Raw genomic sequence first — 21,482 nt, 5'->3', positions numbered from 1 at the left:
ACATTCATGCCTCCATGTGCCCTGCGCAAAGCAATGAGTGCTGTATGATTCCGAGAGTAGTCCAGAACACATTCATGCCACTTTGCCTTTCCATGTGCCCAGTGCAAAGCAATAAGAGTGCTGTATGATTCCGAGAGCAGTCCAGAACACATGCATGCCTCCATGTGCCCTGCGCAAAGCAATGAGTGCTGTATGATTCAGAGAGCAGTCCCGAACATATTCATGCCACATTGCCTTTCCATGTGCCCCGTGCAAAGCAATAAGAGTGCTGTATGATTCCGAGAGCAGTCCAGAACACATTCATGCCACATTGCCTTTCCGTGTGCCCTGTGCAAAGCAATGAGTGTTGTATGATTCCGAGAGCAGTCCAGAACACATTCATGCCACATTGCCGTTTCATCTGCCCTGCGCAAAGCAATGAGTGCTGTATGATTCAGAGAGCAGTCCAGAACATATTCATGCCACATTGCCTTTCCATGTGCCCCATGCAAAGCAATTAGTGTTGTATGATTCCGAGAGCAGCCTAGAACACATGCATGCCACTTTGCCTTTCCGTGTGCCCCGTGCAAAGCAATAAGAGTGCTGTATGATTCAGAGAGCAGTCCACGACACATTCATACCACATTGCCTTTCCGTGTGCCCTGTGCAAAGCAATGAGTTCTGTATGATTCCGAGAGCAGTCCAGAACACATTCATGCCACATTGCCTTTCCGTGTACCCTGTGCAAAGCAATAAGAGTGCTGTATGATTCAGAAAGCAGTCCAGGACACATTCATACCACATTGCCTTTCCGTGTGCCCTGTGCAAAGCAATGAGTTCTGTATGATTCCGAGAGCAGTCCAGAACACATTCATGCCACATTGCCTTTCCGTGTACCCTGTGCAAAGCAATAAAGTGCTGTATGATTCAGAGAGCAGTCCAGAACACATTCATGCCACATTGGCTTTCCGTGTGCCCCGTGCAAAGCAATAAGAGTGCTGTATGATTCAGAGAGCAGTCCAGAACACATTCATGCCACATTGCCTTTCCATGTGCCCCATGCAAAGCAATGAGTGCTGTATGATTCAGAGAGCAGTCCAGAACACATTCATACCACATTGCCTTTCCGTGTGCCCTGTGCAAAGCAATGAGTTCTGTATGATTCCGAGAGCAGTCCAGAACACATTCATACCACATTGCCTTTCCGTGTGCCCTGTGCAAAGCAATGAGTTCTGTATGATTCCGAGAGCAGTCCAGAACACATTCATGCCACATTGGCTTTCCGTGTGCCCCGTGCAAAGCAATAAGAGTGCTGTATGATTCAGAGAGCAGTCCAGAACATATTCATGCCACATTGCCTTTCCGTGTGCCCTGTGCAAAGCAATGAGTGCTGTATGATTCCGAGAGCAGTCTAGAACACATTCATGCCACATTGCCATTCTCTGTGTCCCATGCAAAGCAGTAAGAGTACTGTATGATTCAGAGAGCAGTCCAGAACACATTCATGCCACATTGCCGTTCCATGTGCCCTGTGCAAAACAATGAGTGCTGTATGATTGAGACCAGTCCAGAACACATTCATGCCACATTGGCTTTCTGTGTGCCCCGTGCAAAGCAGTAAGAGTGCTGTATGATTTAGAGTGCAGTTTAGAATACATTCATGCCACATTGCCATTACATGTGCCCTGTGCAAAGCAATAAGAGTGCCTTATGATTCAGAGAGCAGTCTAGAACACATGCATGCCACATTGCCTTTCCATGTGTGCCCCATGCAAAGCAGTAAGAGTGCTGTATGATTCAGAGAGCAGTCCAGAACACATTCATGCCACATTGCCGTTCCATGTGCCCTCTGCAAAACAATGAGTGCTGTATGATTGAGACCAGTCCAGAACACATTCATGCCACATTGGCTTTCTGTGTGCCCCGTGCAAAGCAGTAAGAGTGCTGTATGATTTAGAGTGCAGTTTAGAATACATTCATGCCACATTGCCATTACATGTGCCCTGTGCAAATCAATAAGAGTGCTGTATAGTTCAGAGAGCAGTCCAGAAAACAGCTGTGCCACATTGCGTTTCCGTGTGCCCCGTGCAAAGCAATAAGAGTGCTGTATGATTCTGAGACCAATCCAGAACACATTCTCGTCACATTGCCTTTCCATGTGCCCTGTGCAAAGCAGTAAGAGTGCTGTATGATTCAGAGAGCAGTCCAGAACACATTCATGCCTCCATGTGCCCCGTGCAGAGCAATAAGAATGCTGTATGATTCTGAGAGTAGTCCAGAACACATTCATGCCACACTGCCTTTCCGTTTGCCATGTGCAAAGCAATACGAGTGCTGTATGATTCAGAGAGCAGTCCAGAACACATTCATGTCACATTGCTTTCTATTTGCCCTGTGCAAAGCAATGAGTGCTGTATGATTCCGAGAGTAGTCCAGAATACATTCATGCAGCATTGCCTTTCCATGTGCCCTGTGCAAAGCAATAAGAGTGCTGTATGATTTAGAGCGAAGTTTAGAACACATTCATGCCACATTGCCATTACATGTGCCCTGTGCAAAGCAATAAGAGTGCTGTATGATTCAGAGAGCAGTCTAGAACACATGCATGCCACATTGCCTTTCCATGTGTGCCCCGTGCAAAGCAATAAGAGTGCTGTATGATTCAGAGAGCAGTCCAGAACACATGCATGCCACATTGCCTTTCCATGTGTGCCGTGCAGCCTTTTTGTGTGCACTAAATTGGTTTTGTCTTTCTCCATACAGCTCGGTTCCAGTTATCAGAAGATTGGTGTTAATTTTTACCTCGCTAATGTGCAAGGTAAGTTATTCTCCGTAAAGCGCGCGTGTTCATGCTCATGTATGCACTTACAGGGTGCACAATTATTGCACAAAGTCTATGTTCTATGAGAATAGACACAGAGAAGGTGTGCTGTCATTGAGCGATGCCATTGGAAGAGACCACGAGAAGCTATTTAACTAAGACCCTCCAACTCAGCCCTACAGTCCTACCTGACGCTCCTTTGTATGTAACTGGTTGTAACAGCGCCTCGATGCCAGAGGGCTTTTGCGCACCTTATAAATGTAAAAATAAATAAGTGACTACTCAAGCCTTTTGACGGCACTCTCTCCTCACTCACCGCACACTGGGGTCCTAACCCACCATTACTGAAGAGCCTCATCACCAAAGTGTGGCATCCGTGAGCAAGCACATCCCAATAATGAGGGACACCTCCAAAGTGTTCAGTCATCAAAGTCCCCACAGTATATCTTGAGGGAGAAATGATACTCTATCTTTACGATGTGAGTACTGATAAGGAATACAAAATGTACCCTGGCATCAGTAGCGATGTGTGAGAAACTAGAAGTGCCAGCAGCGGGCAAAGCAGTGTTCGGGTACAGCTGAGGAATTCAGGCGTAGGGGAATGAAGTAGTATAACCCAAGACCATACTAGGTGTCAACTGCCACATATGACTCCATCACAAAACGACATCGATCTGCCTCCCCTGGCCCAAGCATTAGCATAGCACATACCCAGGGCTTCCTCAAAGTATTTCCGAGTTAACAGGAATATTTGATTTCTGTCTCCCCACTCTCACCCACCCCACCTTTTCCAGCTCAGGTCTACCATGACATCGAGACCGGGGGAGTCTTTGCTGAGGGAGGTCTGAATCGTAATCACCTGTTCATCACCATCCATGACGCCGTGCTCTATGCGATGGAAAATGTCAGAAGTGTGTCGCAAGGATCCATGTCGGACAAGGTAAAATACGTCAAGGAGCAGTGCTTTTGATAACATAGGGGCCAAACGGATCAGACGCCATGTAGGGAACTCCAAGTTGTGGCTCGCAGATGATTTGGCCTACAACTCCCATCAGCCCAAGTCAATAGTGAGGGATCCTTTATTTATTCATACAAATCACAGGAAAGCAATGCACTTTTAGCTTAAAAACGCTTACAAAATGTATCATTGATAACAGAGTGGGGGACATGGGTCCCTGCCAATGGGGCGATTGAATGTGACTTAAAGACCAGATGTTGCAGAGAAAGGGGGACACATAAACCAGGTACGTGGACAGGACAGAATGACATAGGAACGGAATGGTGGAGGAAGTGCTGAATTAAGGAAGGGGCTGACAGAAAAGTGTTGTAGGGTTGTCCGTCTGCTAGGGAGAGATGGAAGCAGGGTGATGGACTAACATAGAGTTCTAGCAAACAGGTTCTTCAGAAAGGAGGAGGGCTTTTAGTTTGGATTGCGGAAGTCATATAGTCACAAGCTTTATTCTGGAACCCACTCCTTTATAATCCTCAAAACCCTCCTCCAAAAATCGGAGATCGCACCCTTCCCCCATTGACCTGATGGCTCTTCCCATCTCGGTTCTGAGGCTCAGCATCACCATGTGGTTCATAGAGGGAGGCCAAAAGATTCCTGAACAGGCTCAAAGCCTCTCTACCTCTCCGGTCAGAATGCCACTCCTCCCCCCACCGGCCCCAAATACAACACCCTGTGCTATAATGGTTGTAAAAAGTGCACTTATTAGAGTTGACACAGGATGAAAACATTTTTAGTTTGGGCAATCAATTCATGTAAGCCAAAACTATTTGATTGGAGTACAGTTAGGGAGAGATGCAATGTGAGGCGGGACACACAGCGGGTAGGTGTTGTTTGGTTATTCCAACCCACTGACTGCCCATTGCCATGCTAATCCCTTTTGCTATTCCAACCTTTCCCTCCCTGCCGAAAAACACATTCACCTGGGATCTCTTTAAGCTAGGTTTGTCAAGCAGTAATATCAAATTATGTGCTCCAAGTGCCTGCCAGTTTTATTTCAAAGCAGTGTTCTGAGAGTTAATGACATCATTGCATCTGTAAACCAGCTCTGCCTCTAATGCCTTGACAAGTTGACCTTCAGCCACTTAATTTAAAAGCAGTATGTGTGTCCTTCCCTGAAGTCCTGTTAAAAACAAGCATTGGCAAAGCCAACAATTGTGGCTTGTTTATAGGTGTTAAATTGGCATTTGCCAGGTACTGTTGTTATACTGGCAAATGCCTATCCCATGCCTACACAAAAGCCAACATTGTTGGTCTTTCCAATGCTTGTTTAGTTTGGGCCAAGAAGTGCTTTGCACAGCGGGACGCCATAATAAAAGCACATAAGATTTCTGAAAGTACAGTGCATTTAATGGTTCCTATACACACCTTCACAAATCACTGGTTTGAAAAACACCAACAAGAATTACCGTGACAAGTTCAAAAAATTCATGCACATTTATGCAGATCGAATCAATAGAGAACAACCACAAAATACACATTTTTAAATTAAATATCAACTTTACTTTTATACAAAAATCTCTCAAAATAGAACCCATATAGCAAACAGTGTACATTTTATTGTATAAAAAAATCTGGGTGTTGAGCATTCAGACTCTTCACTCTGAGATCCTGGAATGGAGGTACTTGTAGCACCACTCATTCGCTGTCCTTTCAGTACAAGGTTACCATCTGAACTGGTATAGCACTCTACACAAGTACAGTGTGTTTCGACATTCAACATTCACTGTCTTCTTCAGGCACAATAATGGTTAAGATCTCAAACAGTATTATTTAATCACTTGATTTATAATTGTCCTAACAATGGCATCAACTCCAACACCTCTTTTACATAGAACTCTAGGAAAAATAGATAAAGGGGGTAAACCGATCTAAAAGCTCATAATTCTTACAAGTAAAAGTTACCTTCTTCACATAGCATGTGTACAGTATTATAAGGGAATAGAACGTAGAAAGACCGCTCCCAGGTTCGAGCTAACTCGCCAGTCAATAAAGGTAACTAGGCTGCAGGGACAGAGACTGGTGGTGACATGACTCTAGCTCAACGTCACCTAAGATTGGAAAGTAGTGATTTGTGTCTCTACCCACGCTCCAGACTCCCTATTATTTGGATTGATCCAATGGGTATTTGGATTAATTAGAGATCAATAAAGGATCACAAATAGTCCATTTCGGTCCATAAAGTCATTATTGAGTATTTATTCAATGGAACTTTGGGCATAACCAACACGTGTTTCGATCACTAAAGGTCCTCATCGGGGCTGTTACAGTCATATCAAGTGATAACATTATTGAAATGGAATCCATGAACACATCCATAAAGGATGACACAAATCCCACCAAGATATACAGACCCAGAATGACATAACCCCAGATTGTACGTACCCGTTGCAGACGCAACAATGAACAGCAAAATATATTGAAATATAAATCCCAATAACATTGCCAAACAACAATGGACAAAGTTAGTAAAGTAATTAAAAGCAAACAAGATATGTTTACAAACAGAAATTTAAGAAAATATAAAAAATATTGAACAATGAAAAACAGAAACAAGGAAAACAAATGGATTAGTCTCTAAATAGATACGCCTCCAAACATTAAATGCAATATAGAACTCCCTAGTGGCATGCAAACATGTAAATCTGAAACATGGTCAGTGTACAATCCAACCAGAAAATGTCCCATTAAAGAAAGGTTTAAAAACACCAGTCTGGACACCAAGTTGAAACAACTCAAAAGTGCTAGATGCAATAGTGAGAATAAATCAACATCATAACAGGCCAAACCATCTTCGCACTGCTGTTTATATACTCAATCCAATCAAATACCCCATAGAAAAGTTAAAAACAACAGTCTCAACACCAAGGTGAATAAATTAAAAGGCGCATAAGTAAGTCACTATAACAACAGTCAATCAACCTCATTGTTGCAGTATCCATTGGGTACAATTTGGGGTTTTGCCATTCTGGGTCTCTATATCTTGATGGGATTTGTGTCATTGTTTATTGATGTGTTCCATTTCAATAATGTTATCGCTTGATATGACTGTAACAGCCCTGAGGAGGACCTCTAGTGGTCAAAAGACGTGTTGGTTATGACTGATTTTCCATTTAATAAATACCCAATAATTACTTTATGTACCGAAACAGACTATTTGTGATCCTTTATTGATCTCTAATTAATCCAAATACCCTTGGATCAATCCAAATAATAGGCAGTCCGGTGCACGGGTAGATAGAAACAAAAATGACTCCTTTCCAGTATTATAAGGGAGTTGAGTAGCAGAGTTCTTGCCATTGATATGACTACCATAAATAATGGGATTCAATAGTAGTGTCTTTAGATCTGAACCACTATTGCTTATGGAGAAGGCAGTGAAATTTGAATGCCGAAACTCATTGCACTTGTTTAGAGTGTTATAACGGTTTAGTTTGTAACCTGGCCTTCAAGGGGTGGTGATTGAGTGGGGCTGTGGTTCCCTCCTTTCTAGATACATAGAAAACCCAGCCCCTTAGAATCTACCTTTTAATCAGACGGGGAGATGAGTAGATTAATAATGCTTCTGGATTTAGGAAGTGTTTATTCAAATATGTGCTTCATATATATAAAATAGATATTTTGACACAGTAACAATCCAAAGGTTTGTTGTAAGGGCTGTATTTTGAAATATTTTTGTCATGAATGAAAAGTTAATATTTAATTAAAAAGTGTGAATCTTCTGCTAGCTCTTGATTGATACTGTTTACCTAAGCCAAACATACACAGGTAGACCTGAGAATATTACTTTAACTGGTATGCAAATTGTTTTGTTTTATTGAAAGCTTTTACAGAGGTGTCTTTACACTCATAGTGGACATATTTACATGAACATTAGCACTTGCCTGGTGCCTGTTTGCACTTAGAAATCCTAGAAAGCAGGCTGCTTCTTCTGACACAAACCTGCTTCCTGAGTTGTATGTCAGCTACTCCAACCTGCACCTCCTGTTCACTACACGCTCGCCTATACTTTAAGCAAAATATATCCACCAGCAGGCAGATACATTTTTTCCCTTCATCTCCTCTGTGCCACTCTTTTTCCACAATGTTTCCATTATTGAGAAAGAAAGGAGCTCTTCCTGTTTTGCATGTGCTTGCTTTTTGTTTGCGGTGGTGGCCATTTTGTTAATTAGTGATGAGCTGATCCTGAGTAACCTGTTTTTGTTGCACAAAGCAAAGTAGTTCTTCAAAACGAATACTCTCCTTCATCATTAGCACCCCATGACTTTATGCCGGGGAACTAATGTTGATAATTACCAGGACAATTGGCTGAGCCATTGGTAATGGTGTGACAGCCCTTGTTAGAAACGCTTGCTTGGCATAGACCTATAGTAGCTGGTAGTGCCCGCCATCCTGAAATTGTGACACTGGACTGTAAACAATAGGTCAGAAGAGGACCTTCATTGCTATTACAAGGATTGCTGTTGCTTCCATCCCAATATTCTTCATCAATTCCCCGTGCCTCCCTTTACCAAAATTAGAGCTTGAGAACATGGAATGTATGTATGTATGAATGAATGTGGCGTTTACCCCCCCCCCCCCCGTTCCAAGGGCTGAAACAGGGGTAACAGCCTGGCAGCCCAAGTTATGAGCCAGAGCGAAGCAAGGGCCTTTATCGAGGGCAACAGGACATTACCCCCGTTCCAGCAGCCCTTGGAACGGCGGGTTAATGCTATTAGCACCTGTCCCAAGATCTGGGATGGGGCTAATTAAAAGTATGTTCCTTCTGCGTACGGGAGACTTCGCAGTGTCCTGATCGTGGGAGGTAAATACTATTCTAAGATGACCACCATGGAAAGGGAAGACGGGACTCTGTACGAGCCCCTCTTCCCTTTCCTTGGCGGCCTTCGGGACCCAGAAGGAAGGAGCGACTGCGACGGCGGCACTCGCTGCAGCTGAAATTAGGTAAGTGAAGGGGTGGGTGGGGAGGAAAATAAATTAAATAAACGGGGACGGAGGGTGGGGGGGAGATGCTGGCAGGGGGAACCGGCTGTCAGACAGCATGGAACGCAGGCAGACATCGCCCTTTTGGACCTGCGTTCCTAGCCACCTGATTGGCTGGTTACCTGATCAGGGTACTAATGAGATTTATAATGCGCAAACCTGGATGGGAGGAATTGAAGCGCTGTACATAGGGAACTCAACCACAGGATTACAAGTAGGGTAGCAGAGAAAGTGGGCTCGGTAGGGGGAGCATAGGACAGGACATACCAGACTGAGGCTGGTAGGCCAAGCATAGCAAGGGCATCTGCAAGCGCTCTGGGCCATTACTGGCAGTGAAGCCCCAGAATGCAGGCTTAACGCTATAAGGACCCAACTGGGAGTGGCACTGCGAGGCAACAAACACCACAAAAGACAGTACCATGGGGGTGCGCCGCACAATGCAGAGATGCACAATGCAGAGATGTACATGAGTCACAAGGAGTGTTGTGTTGGTTAACAAGAGGAATGGTGCAGACAGAGGCCCAATATACCTGTACAAAGTGGGGAAGAATCCCCGCTGTTTAGTGGCGAATGGGATGCGGGGCAAAAAGAGAGCTGGGCACTGTCAGATTGTACTTCGCCTGCTCCATGGACCACTCGAGTAAGGAGGCCCACAATATTCAAATAATACGAGCACACGACGGCTGGTGAAAACTTGCCTCTTTATTACATACCGTCATGGCGATAACTGCCGTTCTCTGCCTAGCCCAACGTAACTTTCTTTGTGCCGGCCCAAATATGGGCCTTTCCACACACCGATGTGGGAGGGCGCGTAGCCCGGATTCACAACATGACATCTCCTTTTTAACATACCAGTTCATCTCGTGGTTTACCCCATTTCTTCGATCAGTGTCTGAGGCTTGATGCAACATCACTGAGGTCGCATCGGACAGTTGTGCGTGTTGAGGTGCAGTAGTTCCTCTGCCTCTCCACTGCTGGCTTCTTCCTCTGACAGCTCGCCGTCCCGCAGCTATGAGTCATCCGAGAGAAAGTGATTTTGACCGCTGCCACAAAGGTTCCCGGGCAGTGGGAAGTGGACCTGTGACTTGCTTGAAGTGGGAGGAGTTTTGCGTTATGGACTGCTACTGGTCCCCGCTGGCCGTTATCATGGTGCCCTTTTTGCTGGTTGCAACCAAACGCTCAGGTGCAAACATGGGATCTTCTTTTCTTACATTCGACTGTTGCACTAGCACGTGGTATTCCAGTTCTATGTCGTACTCTTTTGCTCCTCGACAGGAGTCTGCTCTGTCTTTCATCTTTCATTTTTCTTTTCTCTTCTTGGTCTCAAGTCCTGGCCTGTTGTTCTGGTCAAGTCCATTGTGAATCTTCCTGCAGGATTGATGCTGGCCCACCAGACCCCCTAAGTCGGCCTGCCCAACAGTCTCAGTACTGAAATAACTTACCAAGCTGGCAAACCCAAGGTGAAAGGGGAAGTGGAGAAAAAAAAACGCAGATCTTCTCTGGCAATCTCTGACGCCCTCTTGGACTGAACTGGATGACTCTGTGTCTGTGAAGATCTAAAAGATAATGACAAATGGTTACTATCTGCTCTGCCTTAAATTCCAAAGAATTAAAATTGATTTGCCACCCACTTCCCTCTATACCTGTTGCCTATGCTCTTTAGCTGATAGGCTCTTAATATTTTGTTGCTGCTGAATACTGAAAAGGCTTTAGTCTTTGCTTTCATGTGAATTCAAAAGTTTTGAGGTTCTTCCTTCAGTACTATGACTTGACTTGTATGTCTTGAATGCTTTCTGCCTCATGTAGATTCCCTCTCCTAATTATTAAGAGAAGTCACAGCTGCATGCTTGACTTAAGCTCTGCAACGACTCCTTTTGAAAATGATAGTTCCACACGCTTGTTTCCTTGCAAGCGTAGATACAGAAACTAACCTGCTGACACGGCTCCCTCAGCGCCGATATGGATCAGCGAGATCATGCTAGTGAAAGCATTTCTCCTTTAATCATTTTCTCAGTGCCGTAACCTTATCGATCTATCTTTGCTTCACGTTGACTCTCCGCAACTCAGAACCTGCTAATGACTTCAGATTTGAAGTTTTAGTTTTCCTCAGTAACGACACGGCACGACGCGCACGGCACGTATGTTACGTTAGTAGGTCCTTTTCTCTTACATTGACCAACGAGGTTCGCGTAGGAAATGAAACGACGACAAAAATGTAAACGGAAGCTTACAAATTGTTATTTATTACTTCGGTTAGTTCTATAGTTAATGTCCCGTCATGCGACCGCGTGCGTGGTTAATTCATTACTTTGCGAACTGCAACTCAGACGAAACTCCATCACACACGCGCACACAAACGCCAGCTGACTGTAGCCATTTCTTAAAACCTTTTCTTATAAACTTTAAAATGTATGTTTACTTTACAATTACTCAAATTATTTTAACTGTAGGCTTAGCTTGCTTCATCTGTCTTTTCTCCTACTTTTAGTTGCCCTTGCATCTCAGTAGCTTATTGCAGGATCACTGTAGATCTTCCTGTAGATCTTCCACTGACTTTTCCTCTAGAAAATTGTATTTTTAGGGAAGTTAATTAACTTATTTACAGAACTAAAGTAACTGCAACCTGTCCCTTGGGAAACCAGAAGGAAAGGCAGTTTAGAACTCCTTGAAGAATTCCAAGCTACCTCACCACCAGGCTCAGCCAATCACTGCTGCAGAGCCAAGCCTCCATCTTGCCCTGGGGAAACAAAGGCTTCCTGAAGGCCACATTAAGGAAGAATTCCATAACCCAATCAGTGAACATCAGAAACTAGACCCATTCCCAAACACTAGCTAAAAGGTACTACAGATCATAACTCCTACACTTCCAGTTAAAATGTTTAAGTAATGTACTGCAATGTGGAAACCTAAATGAGCCTTTAAAGTGTGGACTGTAATAAGTGAACCTGACAATGCTCCATGGGACCCTGACAGTTCTAGAGGTACTGTGGGCTCTTGCTTGTTGCCTTCAGGTAGTCGTGTTCTTACGGTTCTGCAGAACATGAGGTCTGATGGTCAGACTCCTGTGGTGCTATGTGGAGTGTGCTGATATTCGATATACTAAGAGAGCTCTATCTGCTTGCGTCGGAAGCGGCCAGTTCTGTGCTCTGTGCTCCGTTACGCGAGCGAGCGCTGGAACGTGGTGCGGCTTGACGCGTATCGATACGGCAACGGGTCCGTTACTCTAACCGCAAAGGCTACGGGAGAGAACAGCTTTGCCGAAGCTCACGACCCCTTGCTACCCCCGTATACTGAACGCCTACAGCAGCGACCGTAGCCTACATCAGCGGCCGTAGCCCAGGGACTGGGGTCGCGGTGGGCAAGCGGCTGTGGGCACTCGGCTGTTACACGCGAGATCGCGGCCTGGGATTACGGCGGTCCTGCGCCTTGAGCAGTGGCTGCAGAGGGCTACGCGGGTGGCCCACGGACTTGCAGGGAAGGGGAGGAAAGCGGAGGGCGGCCCGGAGCTGTGAAACCTGCCTACCAGCAGAAGCGCCCACGCGAGGGCTGGGCACTTGGTAAGATCCATTTTAAGAAAACCCGGCTACTTTTTTTCTTTTCGTTTCCGGGCCGTTTGACTTGGCCCTTGCTAGGTCCTATTTTGGAAGGACCTAACTTGCACTTTGCTCTGGGTCTGGAGGCCTTAGTGCCATACGCCGACCTCAGTAGGAGACTGTAGGTCACCCTTGGATCCGGCCTTCACACTTTATATACAATCAGCTCCCTGTGACTACTTGAACTCCATTTGGACAAGTCTATAGCCTATAGACTGTGATCGGTTGCTTGCAACCGAGCTTATAGGCATACTTAGCCCAGGGAACTGCTAATACACTGCTCTAAACAGTGTCTCTATACAAGCGACACTGAGTTTTCAGAGATTATTAAAGAAGCATTTCAAGACTTAACATGCTATCAGTTAGGAAATGCTCTGTGACGAGATATAATCTACGTAATCAGAAGAGCAGAACCCCGACAATAAAAGCAAACAGAAGTAAAGGATCCAAAGAAGCACCTGTGGAGAAAGGAGCAATCACTGATTTTTTCTCGCTCCCTGATACCGCTAATATTACAACACCAACACTCCTGATGGATAAATCTACGGGGGGCTCTGGTATGAATACCTCTATGGAGGCACTTGGTGAAAGTGTAATAGATAACAATTCGTTATTGGACTTGTGTTTATCTATGCAGCGATCTATGACTCCTTACCCAGGAAGCAATTCGGCTATCCAGAATGATAGCTACCAACGCCTGCCTACTCACACACAGCGGGAAACATACAACAGTCTATCTGCTTCTCCAAATTTGGATGTACATTTGGAATCTTCAGAACCTGATTGCGGTAGGGATCAAGGAGAAAGTCAGATAACCTTGGGTGACTTGCAATCTTCAGTTGCATCTCTGCAATTTGCTCTGAACATCCTTTTAAAGATGTGTGCGAGGATATTGGAAGTCATCCTTACCCTACCATCAGCAAATAACGGTAACAGTGATCTGCCTCACAAGGAAGAGAAGACCATCCCGCCAGACTGCCCGGAGATCGAAGACATCGATTCTAACACCACAACGAATGTGGACGTCTTCTACTCACGTAAACAGCGACGACTGGTGAAAAGAGCCCTTGCGAGGAAAAAGCGCCAAATGGCAACCTTAAGACCACCGGACACAGTGGAGCAGGAAGAAGAAATATCTACTCCTACCAAAGGCAGCACCCCTAAACAAGACAAGAAAAAACCCAAACGCAAGGTACCTCGAGAGAATAAAGGCACTGCTAGCAGGGAGAATAAACTGACTAGTTGGCTTATTCTTGAGAAGAGCTCTATCAACAATACAGTTGAGGAGATTGTGTCTAATAAGAGTATTATTGTACCTCAAGCAGATGAGAGAGATTCAGATCATTCAACATGTCTTGATGAGCTGAAGGACAACCCCGCAGTTGACACTACAAATGCCGTACCAACCAATCCAGCTCGAACAGATATAGTATCTGTTCCATTAGGGGAACTTCAAAACAACGACAAAGGCAATAATATACCATATCAAGGTGGAAGGATATGTATTATTAAAAACCTGTACCAAAACAGCGATCATGATTGGCTCTCTAGATCGGCGCTGTTGACTAGACTGTATTCTATACCACAGCTTAGGGTGCTGAGATCAGAAGACTTCGAATATGTGGAGCCCTTGAAAGCAAAGAACTCTAATACCTCGGCACTACACTGTAAATTTTTAGCGACTTCCAATCTGATTCGCAGCTATAAAGCAAGCTTGTGGGAAGTGGATATTGAAGTAGATGCTGATCCAAATATAATCGATCCACAATGGGCAATACATATACCAAGCACCAAAGCGGTTGAAATTATAGCACCAAAATTACCTAAAGGCAACGCAGTACAACTAGCAGATGTGCAAAATGTGCTTTAATGGCTTGCCGAATCCCTGTCGTCGCTTTCCTTATCCCAATGAGATCAAAGTTTAATCACATGGAATTGTCGGGGATTTAGCCACTTATTATCGGCAGTGGGCTCCTCTTCTCTGCTAGTGGTGAAAACATGTATTTGTCTACAGGAGACGTGGATCACCACTCAGGCACTTCTCAATGGCTATTCAATTCATCAGGAATTAGCCAAAAAGGGTCCCAAGGGAAGACCGTATGGGGGCCTTATAACTGGAATCATACACCCACTAAAATCTTTGAGGATCCACTCGAACTTTGACGAATTTGTACTAGCAGTTGAGATTGAACTCACTGGTAAAGATAAAATGGAGAAGATGTTAGTGATTAATCTCTACAATCCACCTGAATCTCCACACAGAGACCTCATTCAGGATGCTTGCCATTCGTTACTGATTGATTGGATGGTAGATTCTGACCACAATCTAGTAACAATTGTAGGTGACTTCAACTGTCATATTGTGGGTCCAATGAGTAAGACCAATAACCCATTGCTGAAGAATACAGGCACGATGTGGCATAAGGAGGCGAATGCGGAGGGACTTCTGTGGTTCAATTTTTTTAATGCTTGGGATTTTGAAATCTTGAATGGTAGAACTCCCAGTGACTATCCAGGTCAAACTACTTGGAGAAATACCAGAGCCCGCAGTACTCTAGATTATATCTTTGTAAGTCCATCAATGGCTAATCTGACTGCGGATATGAAGGTCAGTGACAACGATTGGAGCGACCATTCCTCCCTATTGTTAACATTTAATTTTGTTCTTCAACATATTTGCCCTCGATCGATTGGCGATTTGAGAACGAACCACACCTCTTCAAATATTCGCTGGTCAGACAAAAATATCACAAAAGCTGTAGAACCTATGAATAAAATGCCAGATATTGGCCATGCTGCTCTTCTCAGAATGTCCGGCAACGATATTGAAAAGTGGATAACTTCCTTCTCACACAAGCATGCAGCTGTGAATATTAACATAATTGCTCCTGATGCTAAAATAACTAATACATTTGATGTTGAAATCAGAGACGCTAAAAGAATCTTAAGAGCAGAACTTAAGATGCTACAGAAAAACTCTACCACCTGGGATAGTTACCTGATTTCCAGTAAGAAACACAAGAACGCCTTTAGATCTTAGCTTAGACAAAAACGCTATGCGTCCAAATTAGCTAAATGGCAAAAGACAGTTCAAATATTATGCACAAGAAATTCCCGCTCCATATGGAGTCTATTGAGACAGGCCAGAGGCAAAACGAATAGTAGTCTTAACAATCCTATTGACAAGGGCCACTGGGAGGAATTTTTGAGAAGTCGCAATAACCAGTTATCTGATCTGTCTATGGTGCCGACAGTCTGGAACAGCCCTGCCCCTCCTTTCAAGGTGTCGATCGATTCATTGATAATCATGATTAAAAAACTCAAATCATCGAGAGCGCCCGGGCCCAATGGCCTAGCGAATGTTATATTAAAAAGCAACCCTGAATATTGGGCAGAGGTCCTGAAAATACTGTTTGAAAAAACTTTGAAAAACGGCCTTATACCGGACTCCTGGCGAACTGCAACCTTGGACCCCATATATAAGAGGGGAAGTCGTACTGACCCCTTAAACTATCGATTATTATCTATGTTGGATTCCACTGGCAAATTATTTTCGACATATTTACTTCAAGAGCTCCATATGTGGATGGACAGAGAAAAGATCTTGGACCAATTCCAATGTGGTTTCAGGAGTGGATACTCTACGGTGCACAACCTTATTACAATGGATATACTCCGGAATAAGGCCAGATCTCCCGGTAGTCCTCCATTATACATATTATTAATTGATTTTAAGGCTGCCTTTGATCTAGTGCCGAGAGACTTGCTGTGGACCAAATTAGAAAATCTAGGATGCCCGAAGGGAATATTATATTACCTCAAACAGCTACATTGGGATACCACAGTCTCTCTAAAATTAGATGCAAAGGGTAACAGGACCAATAAGATCGGCCAATTACGAGGCGTCAAGCAAGGCTGTGTGACAGCACCAACATTGTATAATCTCTTTGTTCATGACATTCCAAAAGCCTTATCTGAAGTCCATAACTGTCCACCTAAGATTGGCCCAGCTCACTGTGCAGTTCTAGCCTATGCGGATGACATAGTTATTATGGACCATACTATCAAAGGTCTTCGAAATTCTGCAGAGGCATTATGGAGCTATGCCAATAGGAATGGCCTTACTATCAACCTAGACAAAACCCAGATGATGGTCATCAGCAATAAGAAAATCGCCAGAGTGAGTCTACAAATACAAGGGTCCAGAATTCAATATACTCCCTTTTATAGATACTTGGGAATTGAAATAGAGCCAAAGGGTCAATATGCGATGTGTAAGCAAGTCCGAATCACGAGAGCGGCACAAATCAGTGCTCTAATATATCGTTTTTCTACTTCTCACTGTGGATACACAGTCTGGGCTGCACGACAATTGTATCTACAGGTACTAACTCCTATGATTACTTATGGATTAGAAGCCCTGCAGCTCATGGATTTGGGGTGGCTCCAGATATTAGAAGGAAAATTCTGGAAGAAATTACTTGGCCTCCCAAATTGTATACCAATGGCTATCCTAAGACTTGAATTGGGCCTGATATCTTTAAAAGCACAAGTTCTCAGAAAAAGAGCTGAACTATATTTAAAGATGTCACTAGTTACAGAAAATCCTCTCCTGAACACATTGCATAATGAAATAAATAAATCGTCTTCATTCCCTCTCATGAAAAAACAAATGGAGGAATATCTGGAAAAGATTGGTTGGTCAAATAGGCATAACGGCATTCGAACTTCTACCTTGTGTGCCTTATCTGAAAAATCAGAATTATATGATTGGATTGAAAACTATGCACACTTGGAAGAATTGAAACGATATAAATTTGTCCAACATATGAGTTACATTTTTAAGAAACCGGTTCCCTATCTCTCTATGTGCCCCTCCCCGCGATTAAGACGTTTTATTATATTATTGCGGATGGACCAACTGCCGGTATTGGCTATCAGCGGGATTATGAGTAATCTCACCAATATAGAACGATCCTGTCGATTATGCATGAATAATATGGTGATTGAAACAGGAAAACATGTATTAACTAGATGTTCGGCCATGCAAAAAACCTATGCAACTTGTTATGGGGACTTTGTCCACCATTTGGACCACATTTGCAGCGAAGATTTTTGGCTTAGAGCGCTCAATGGCTCAGGAATGAAGCTCTATATTGCTGTATATAATGTATGGCTAACAATTGAAAAATTGTTAGAAATAGCTATATAGAGATGCTTTACCTACTTTTATTATTGTGACTACAACCAGTCTTATGGCTGTTCGTATTAGTTAAGGTTTATACGAGCTATCGACATGCAAGTATTATAATATAGCTTGAATGCCTATTTTATAAGTTACATTATTATTATTATTAGATACGAATTAATGATATTATCTTTGTTTTATCTAAATAGAATTTTATTCTATAAAATGTTTTATTGATTTATATGTGAAAAGCTTATGTTAAGCTGTTAACACATTAATAAATAAATAAATAAACTATAGTTAATGTCCCGTCATGCGACCGCGTGCGTGGTTAATTCATTACTTTGCGAACTGCAACTCAAACGAAACTCCATCATACACGCGCACACAAACGCCAGCTGACTGTAGCCATTTCTTAAAACCTTTTCTTATAAACTTTAAAATGTATGTTTACTTTACAATTACTCAAATTATTTTAACTGTAGGCTTAGCTTGCTTCATCTGTCTTTTCTCCTACTTTTAGTTGCCCTTGCATCTCAGTAGCTTATTGCAGGATCACTGTAGATCTTCCTGTAGATCTTCCACTGACTTTTCCACTGGAAAATTGTATTTTTAGGGAAGTTAATTAACTTATTTACAGAACTAAAGTAACTGCAACCTGTCCCTTGGGAAACCAGAAGGAAAGGCAGTTTAGAACTCCTTGAAGAATTCCAAGCTACCTCACCACCAGGCTCAGCCAATCACTGCTGCAGAGCCAAGCCTCCATCTTGCCCTGGGGAAACAAAGGCTTCCTGAAGGCCACATTAAGGAAGAATTCCATAACCCAATCAGTGAACATCAGAAACTAGACCCATTCCCAAACACTAGCTAAAAGGTACTACAGATCATAACTCCTACACTTCCAGTTAAAATGTGTAAGTAATGTACTGCAATGTGGAAACCTAAATGAGCCTTTAAAGTGTGGACTGTAATAAGTGAACCTGACAATGCTCCATGGGACCCTGACAGTTCTAGAGGTACTGTGGGCTCTTGCTTGTTGCCTTCAGGTAGTCGTGTTCTTACGGTTCTGCAGAACATGAGGTCTGATGGTCAGACTCCTGTGGTGTTATGTGGAGTGTGCTGATATTCGTGCAGGAGTTCATATAACGCTTGCTCAAATGGTTTGTTGATGAGGTTGGCTATTTGTAGTGTTCTTTTGATATTGGTCATGAATCTTTCAATGGTGCCGTTAGCTTGGGACCATTGTGGCGTTATCTTCCTGTGTTGGAACCCCATGTAGCGTGCGTAATTCTCAAAGTCATGGCCGTTGAACGGTGGGCGGTTGTCTGACTTTATAATCTTTGGTATTCCATATGTTGATAGCATGCCATCTAGTGCGGGGATGACGCAGGTAGCTGCTGTAGATTCTATGTACTGGGCATCTGGAAAGCATGAGTACTCGTCAATTAGTACGAGAACATATGCTCTGTTTCGTAGTGGTCCAAAGAAGTCTACGGGCAATTCTTCCCAGACACTTTCTGGCAGCGGGGACGTCTGCAGGATGCAGGATGAGAGGGCGGAGGGACTTGAGAGCAGATGGTGCGTTTGCCTATTATTTCTTCTACTATGGCGTCCAGTTAGGGCAACCATACTTTCTGTCGTAGTAGGCGTTTTGGATATACTACCCCCCGTGGCCTTCATGCGCCAGCATGACTGTCTTTTCTCTCGGTGATTCTGGTATTATCACTTTGCAGCCCTTTGTGATGATCTGGTCACCCACAATTGTAAGTTCGTCCTTCACCTGTTCCATGCATCTTACGTCGTCCTTTACTGATTCCAGTTTGCTTCTGGCCTGGTTCTGTAAGTGGGTTGTCATTCCGGTTTTGATGCAGTGGGCTAAGATCACAAGCGCCGGGTCCCGTTGCAATTCATTCGCTAGGGTTGTCCAGTCGACTAGCAGAGGCTATAGGTGATGAATTACATGTTTGATGAATGCATCTGCAATAGATGAGCGCGCTTGAGCCGGCCCTGTGGGGTGTCTTGACAGGTAGTCGGCTGGGTTATTTTCCTTGCCTGGACGGTGTATGATGTCAAACTTGTAGTCTTGCAGTCTTAGTCCCCACAAGCGATTCTCAGTGGCATCCTTGCTTTCGGGTCTCCATAGATTGTCAGGAGGGCCTGGTGGTCTGTAATGACGGTGAATGCCTTTCCTTATAGGAATAGATGGAAATACTTGCAGGCCCACACTACTGCCATGCTTTCCTTTTCTGCCTGGGAGTACGCTTGTTCCGATGCTGTGAGACTCCTGCTTGTGTAGCCCACGATGAATTGGTTAAATTGGTCCATTGGGTCTCGTTGTGTCAGTATTGCTCCCAGACCCAAGGGACTGGCGTCGACGATGACTTCAGTCTTCCTTTCTGCGTTGAAGTAGGCCATGTCTTCTGCCTTGGATATGTTGTTTCGTAGAGACTCAAAGGCTTGCTGGCAGTCCGTTGTCCATTCAAAGGATTGGTCCTTCCGTGTGAGTAGGCGAAGCGGGTTGCTGACCGTTGCGTAGTCCTGGAAGTACCTTGAGCAGTAGCTCGTGAGTCTGAGGAATGAGCGGAGTTCCGAGACATTATGAGGTGGCTGTGCAGTGTTCAATGCCGCTACCTTGTCCGGGTCGGGTCGCAAATTTTTTCTCTGAAAATATGTGTCCGAAAAACCTGAGAGAACCCTTCCTGAATTCACATTTGCTCTTGTTGCAAGTCAGACCCGCAGCTTTGAGAGCCGGGCACACTCGGTCCAGGACAGCATAGGAATAGTTGAGGCAGTTGGGGACATGGCGAATGACTTTGTGGATCTCCTCTTGAAAGATTTCTGCCGCGGACGAGATGCCGAAACTGAGACATTTGTTTTGGATAGACCCATGTGGGTTACGAAGGTTGTGATGTACCGAGATTCAGTAGCAATCTCGAGCTGATGAGAACCTTTTGTAAGGTCCGATTTGGAGAAAACCTTTGCGCCATGTAGTAGGTAGATCATGTCAGTTATCCTGAGCGCATGGTGTCTTTCCTGCTCAATTGCTTTGGTCGCTCTCCTCATGCCCATGCATAGCCTGATGGAGCCGTCTGGTGATTTTCTGAGGACAGGGACTATGGGTGACACCCCGGGGGTGGGCCTTGTCAACAGCTCGATGTCCTGCTGCTTCAGAAGTTTGCTGATCTCCTCCTCAACTTGCCATTGTATATTAATGGGTATGCCCCTGTAGTGTTAGGCGACTGGCTTGATATCTGGGTTGATATACAGCTGAATTTTCTGGGTTCTTCAGTTTTCCGAGTCCTTTGAATAGGTTTGGGAATGCTGCTTCAATGTCTTCTGGCCTTGCAAAGTATTTATGGGCCATTAGTTGGTATGATATGTGTACAAGGCCCATTTCCACTGCTGTTTTGAAGCTGAGGATGCATCCGCTATTCACTTCAGTTTTGAGGACATGTAGCAGTACCTTTGCTGTGTGGGCCTTATGGATGCACATGGCGTTGATGACCCCTTTGCACAGAAGTGGAGAGGTGGATCCATACGGAAAAATGTCAATGGTGGATGTCTTGAGTTTTGGGACTCTGGAAAGTGTGTTATAAGCTTCTTCACTGATTATGTTGACCGTCGCCCTCGTGTCAATCAGGAACTCTAAGGGTGTGTCATTGACTTCGAGCATGAGGACTGGACTGTGTTGCATCGCTATGTTGTTTTCTAAAGACCACACGTATCCTTTTTTTTGTTGATCTTCGCCGGATGAGGGCAAGTCACTACTGGAGGGTGATCTCATCTCGATGTACCGGACATAGCGTCTGTGACCACTCCGTCTGGAGCTTTCGGGTGGTCTATGGTCTTCTCGTGCGTATTATCTGCCGTATTAGCTCTTGCCTCGTCTTAGCCTTCAGGATTCACTGT

At 44.2% G+C, this 21,482-nt stretch overlaps 1 protein-coding gene across 1 annotated transcript in view; it reads left to right on the top strand.

The window, feature by feature from the left end:
• Positions 1-21,482, top strand: part of SLC26A9 (solute carrier family 26 member 9) — a 501,176-nt gene that overhangs the window by 422,958 nt on the left and 56,736 nt on the right. Inside the window, exons 17-18 of the mRNA XM_069633170.1 lie at positions 2,743-2,797; positions 3,595-3,740. Coding sequence (XP_069489271.1) covers positions 2,743-2,797; positions 3,595-3,740 — 201 coding nt within the window. The remainder of the gene's footprint in view (positions 1-2,742; positions 2,798-3,594; positions 3,741-21,482) is intronic.

Source organism: Ambystoma mexicanum, chromosome 13, assembly GCF_040938575.1.
Source record: "Ambystoma mexicanum isolate Mex_15411 chromosome 13, UKY_AmexF1_1, whole genome shotgun sequence".
Lineage (NCBI taxonomy): Eukaryota > Metazoa > Chordata > Amphibia > Caudata > Ambystomatidae > Ambystoma > Ambystoma mexicanum.
The sequence above is the reverse complement of the archived record's forward strand: the minus strand, read 5'-3'. Positions and strand labels throughout refer to the sequence as shown.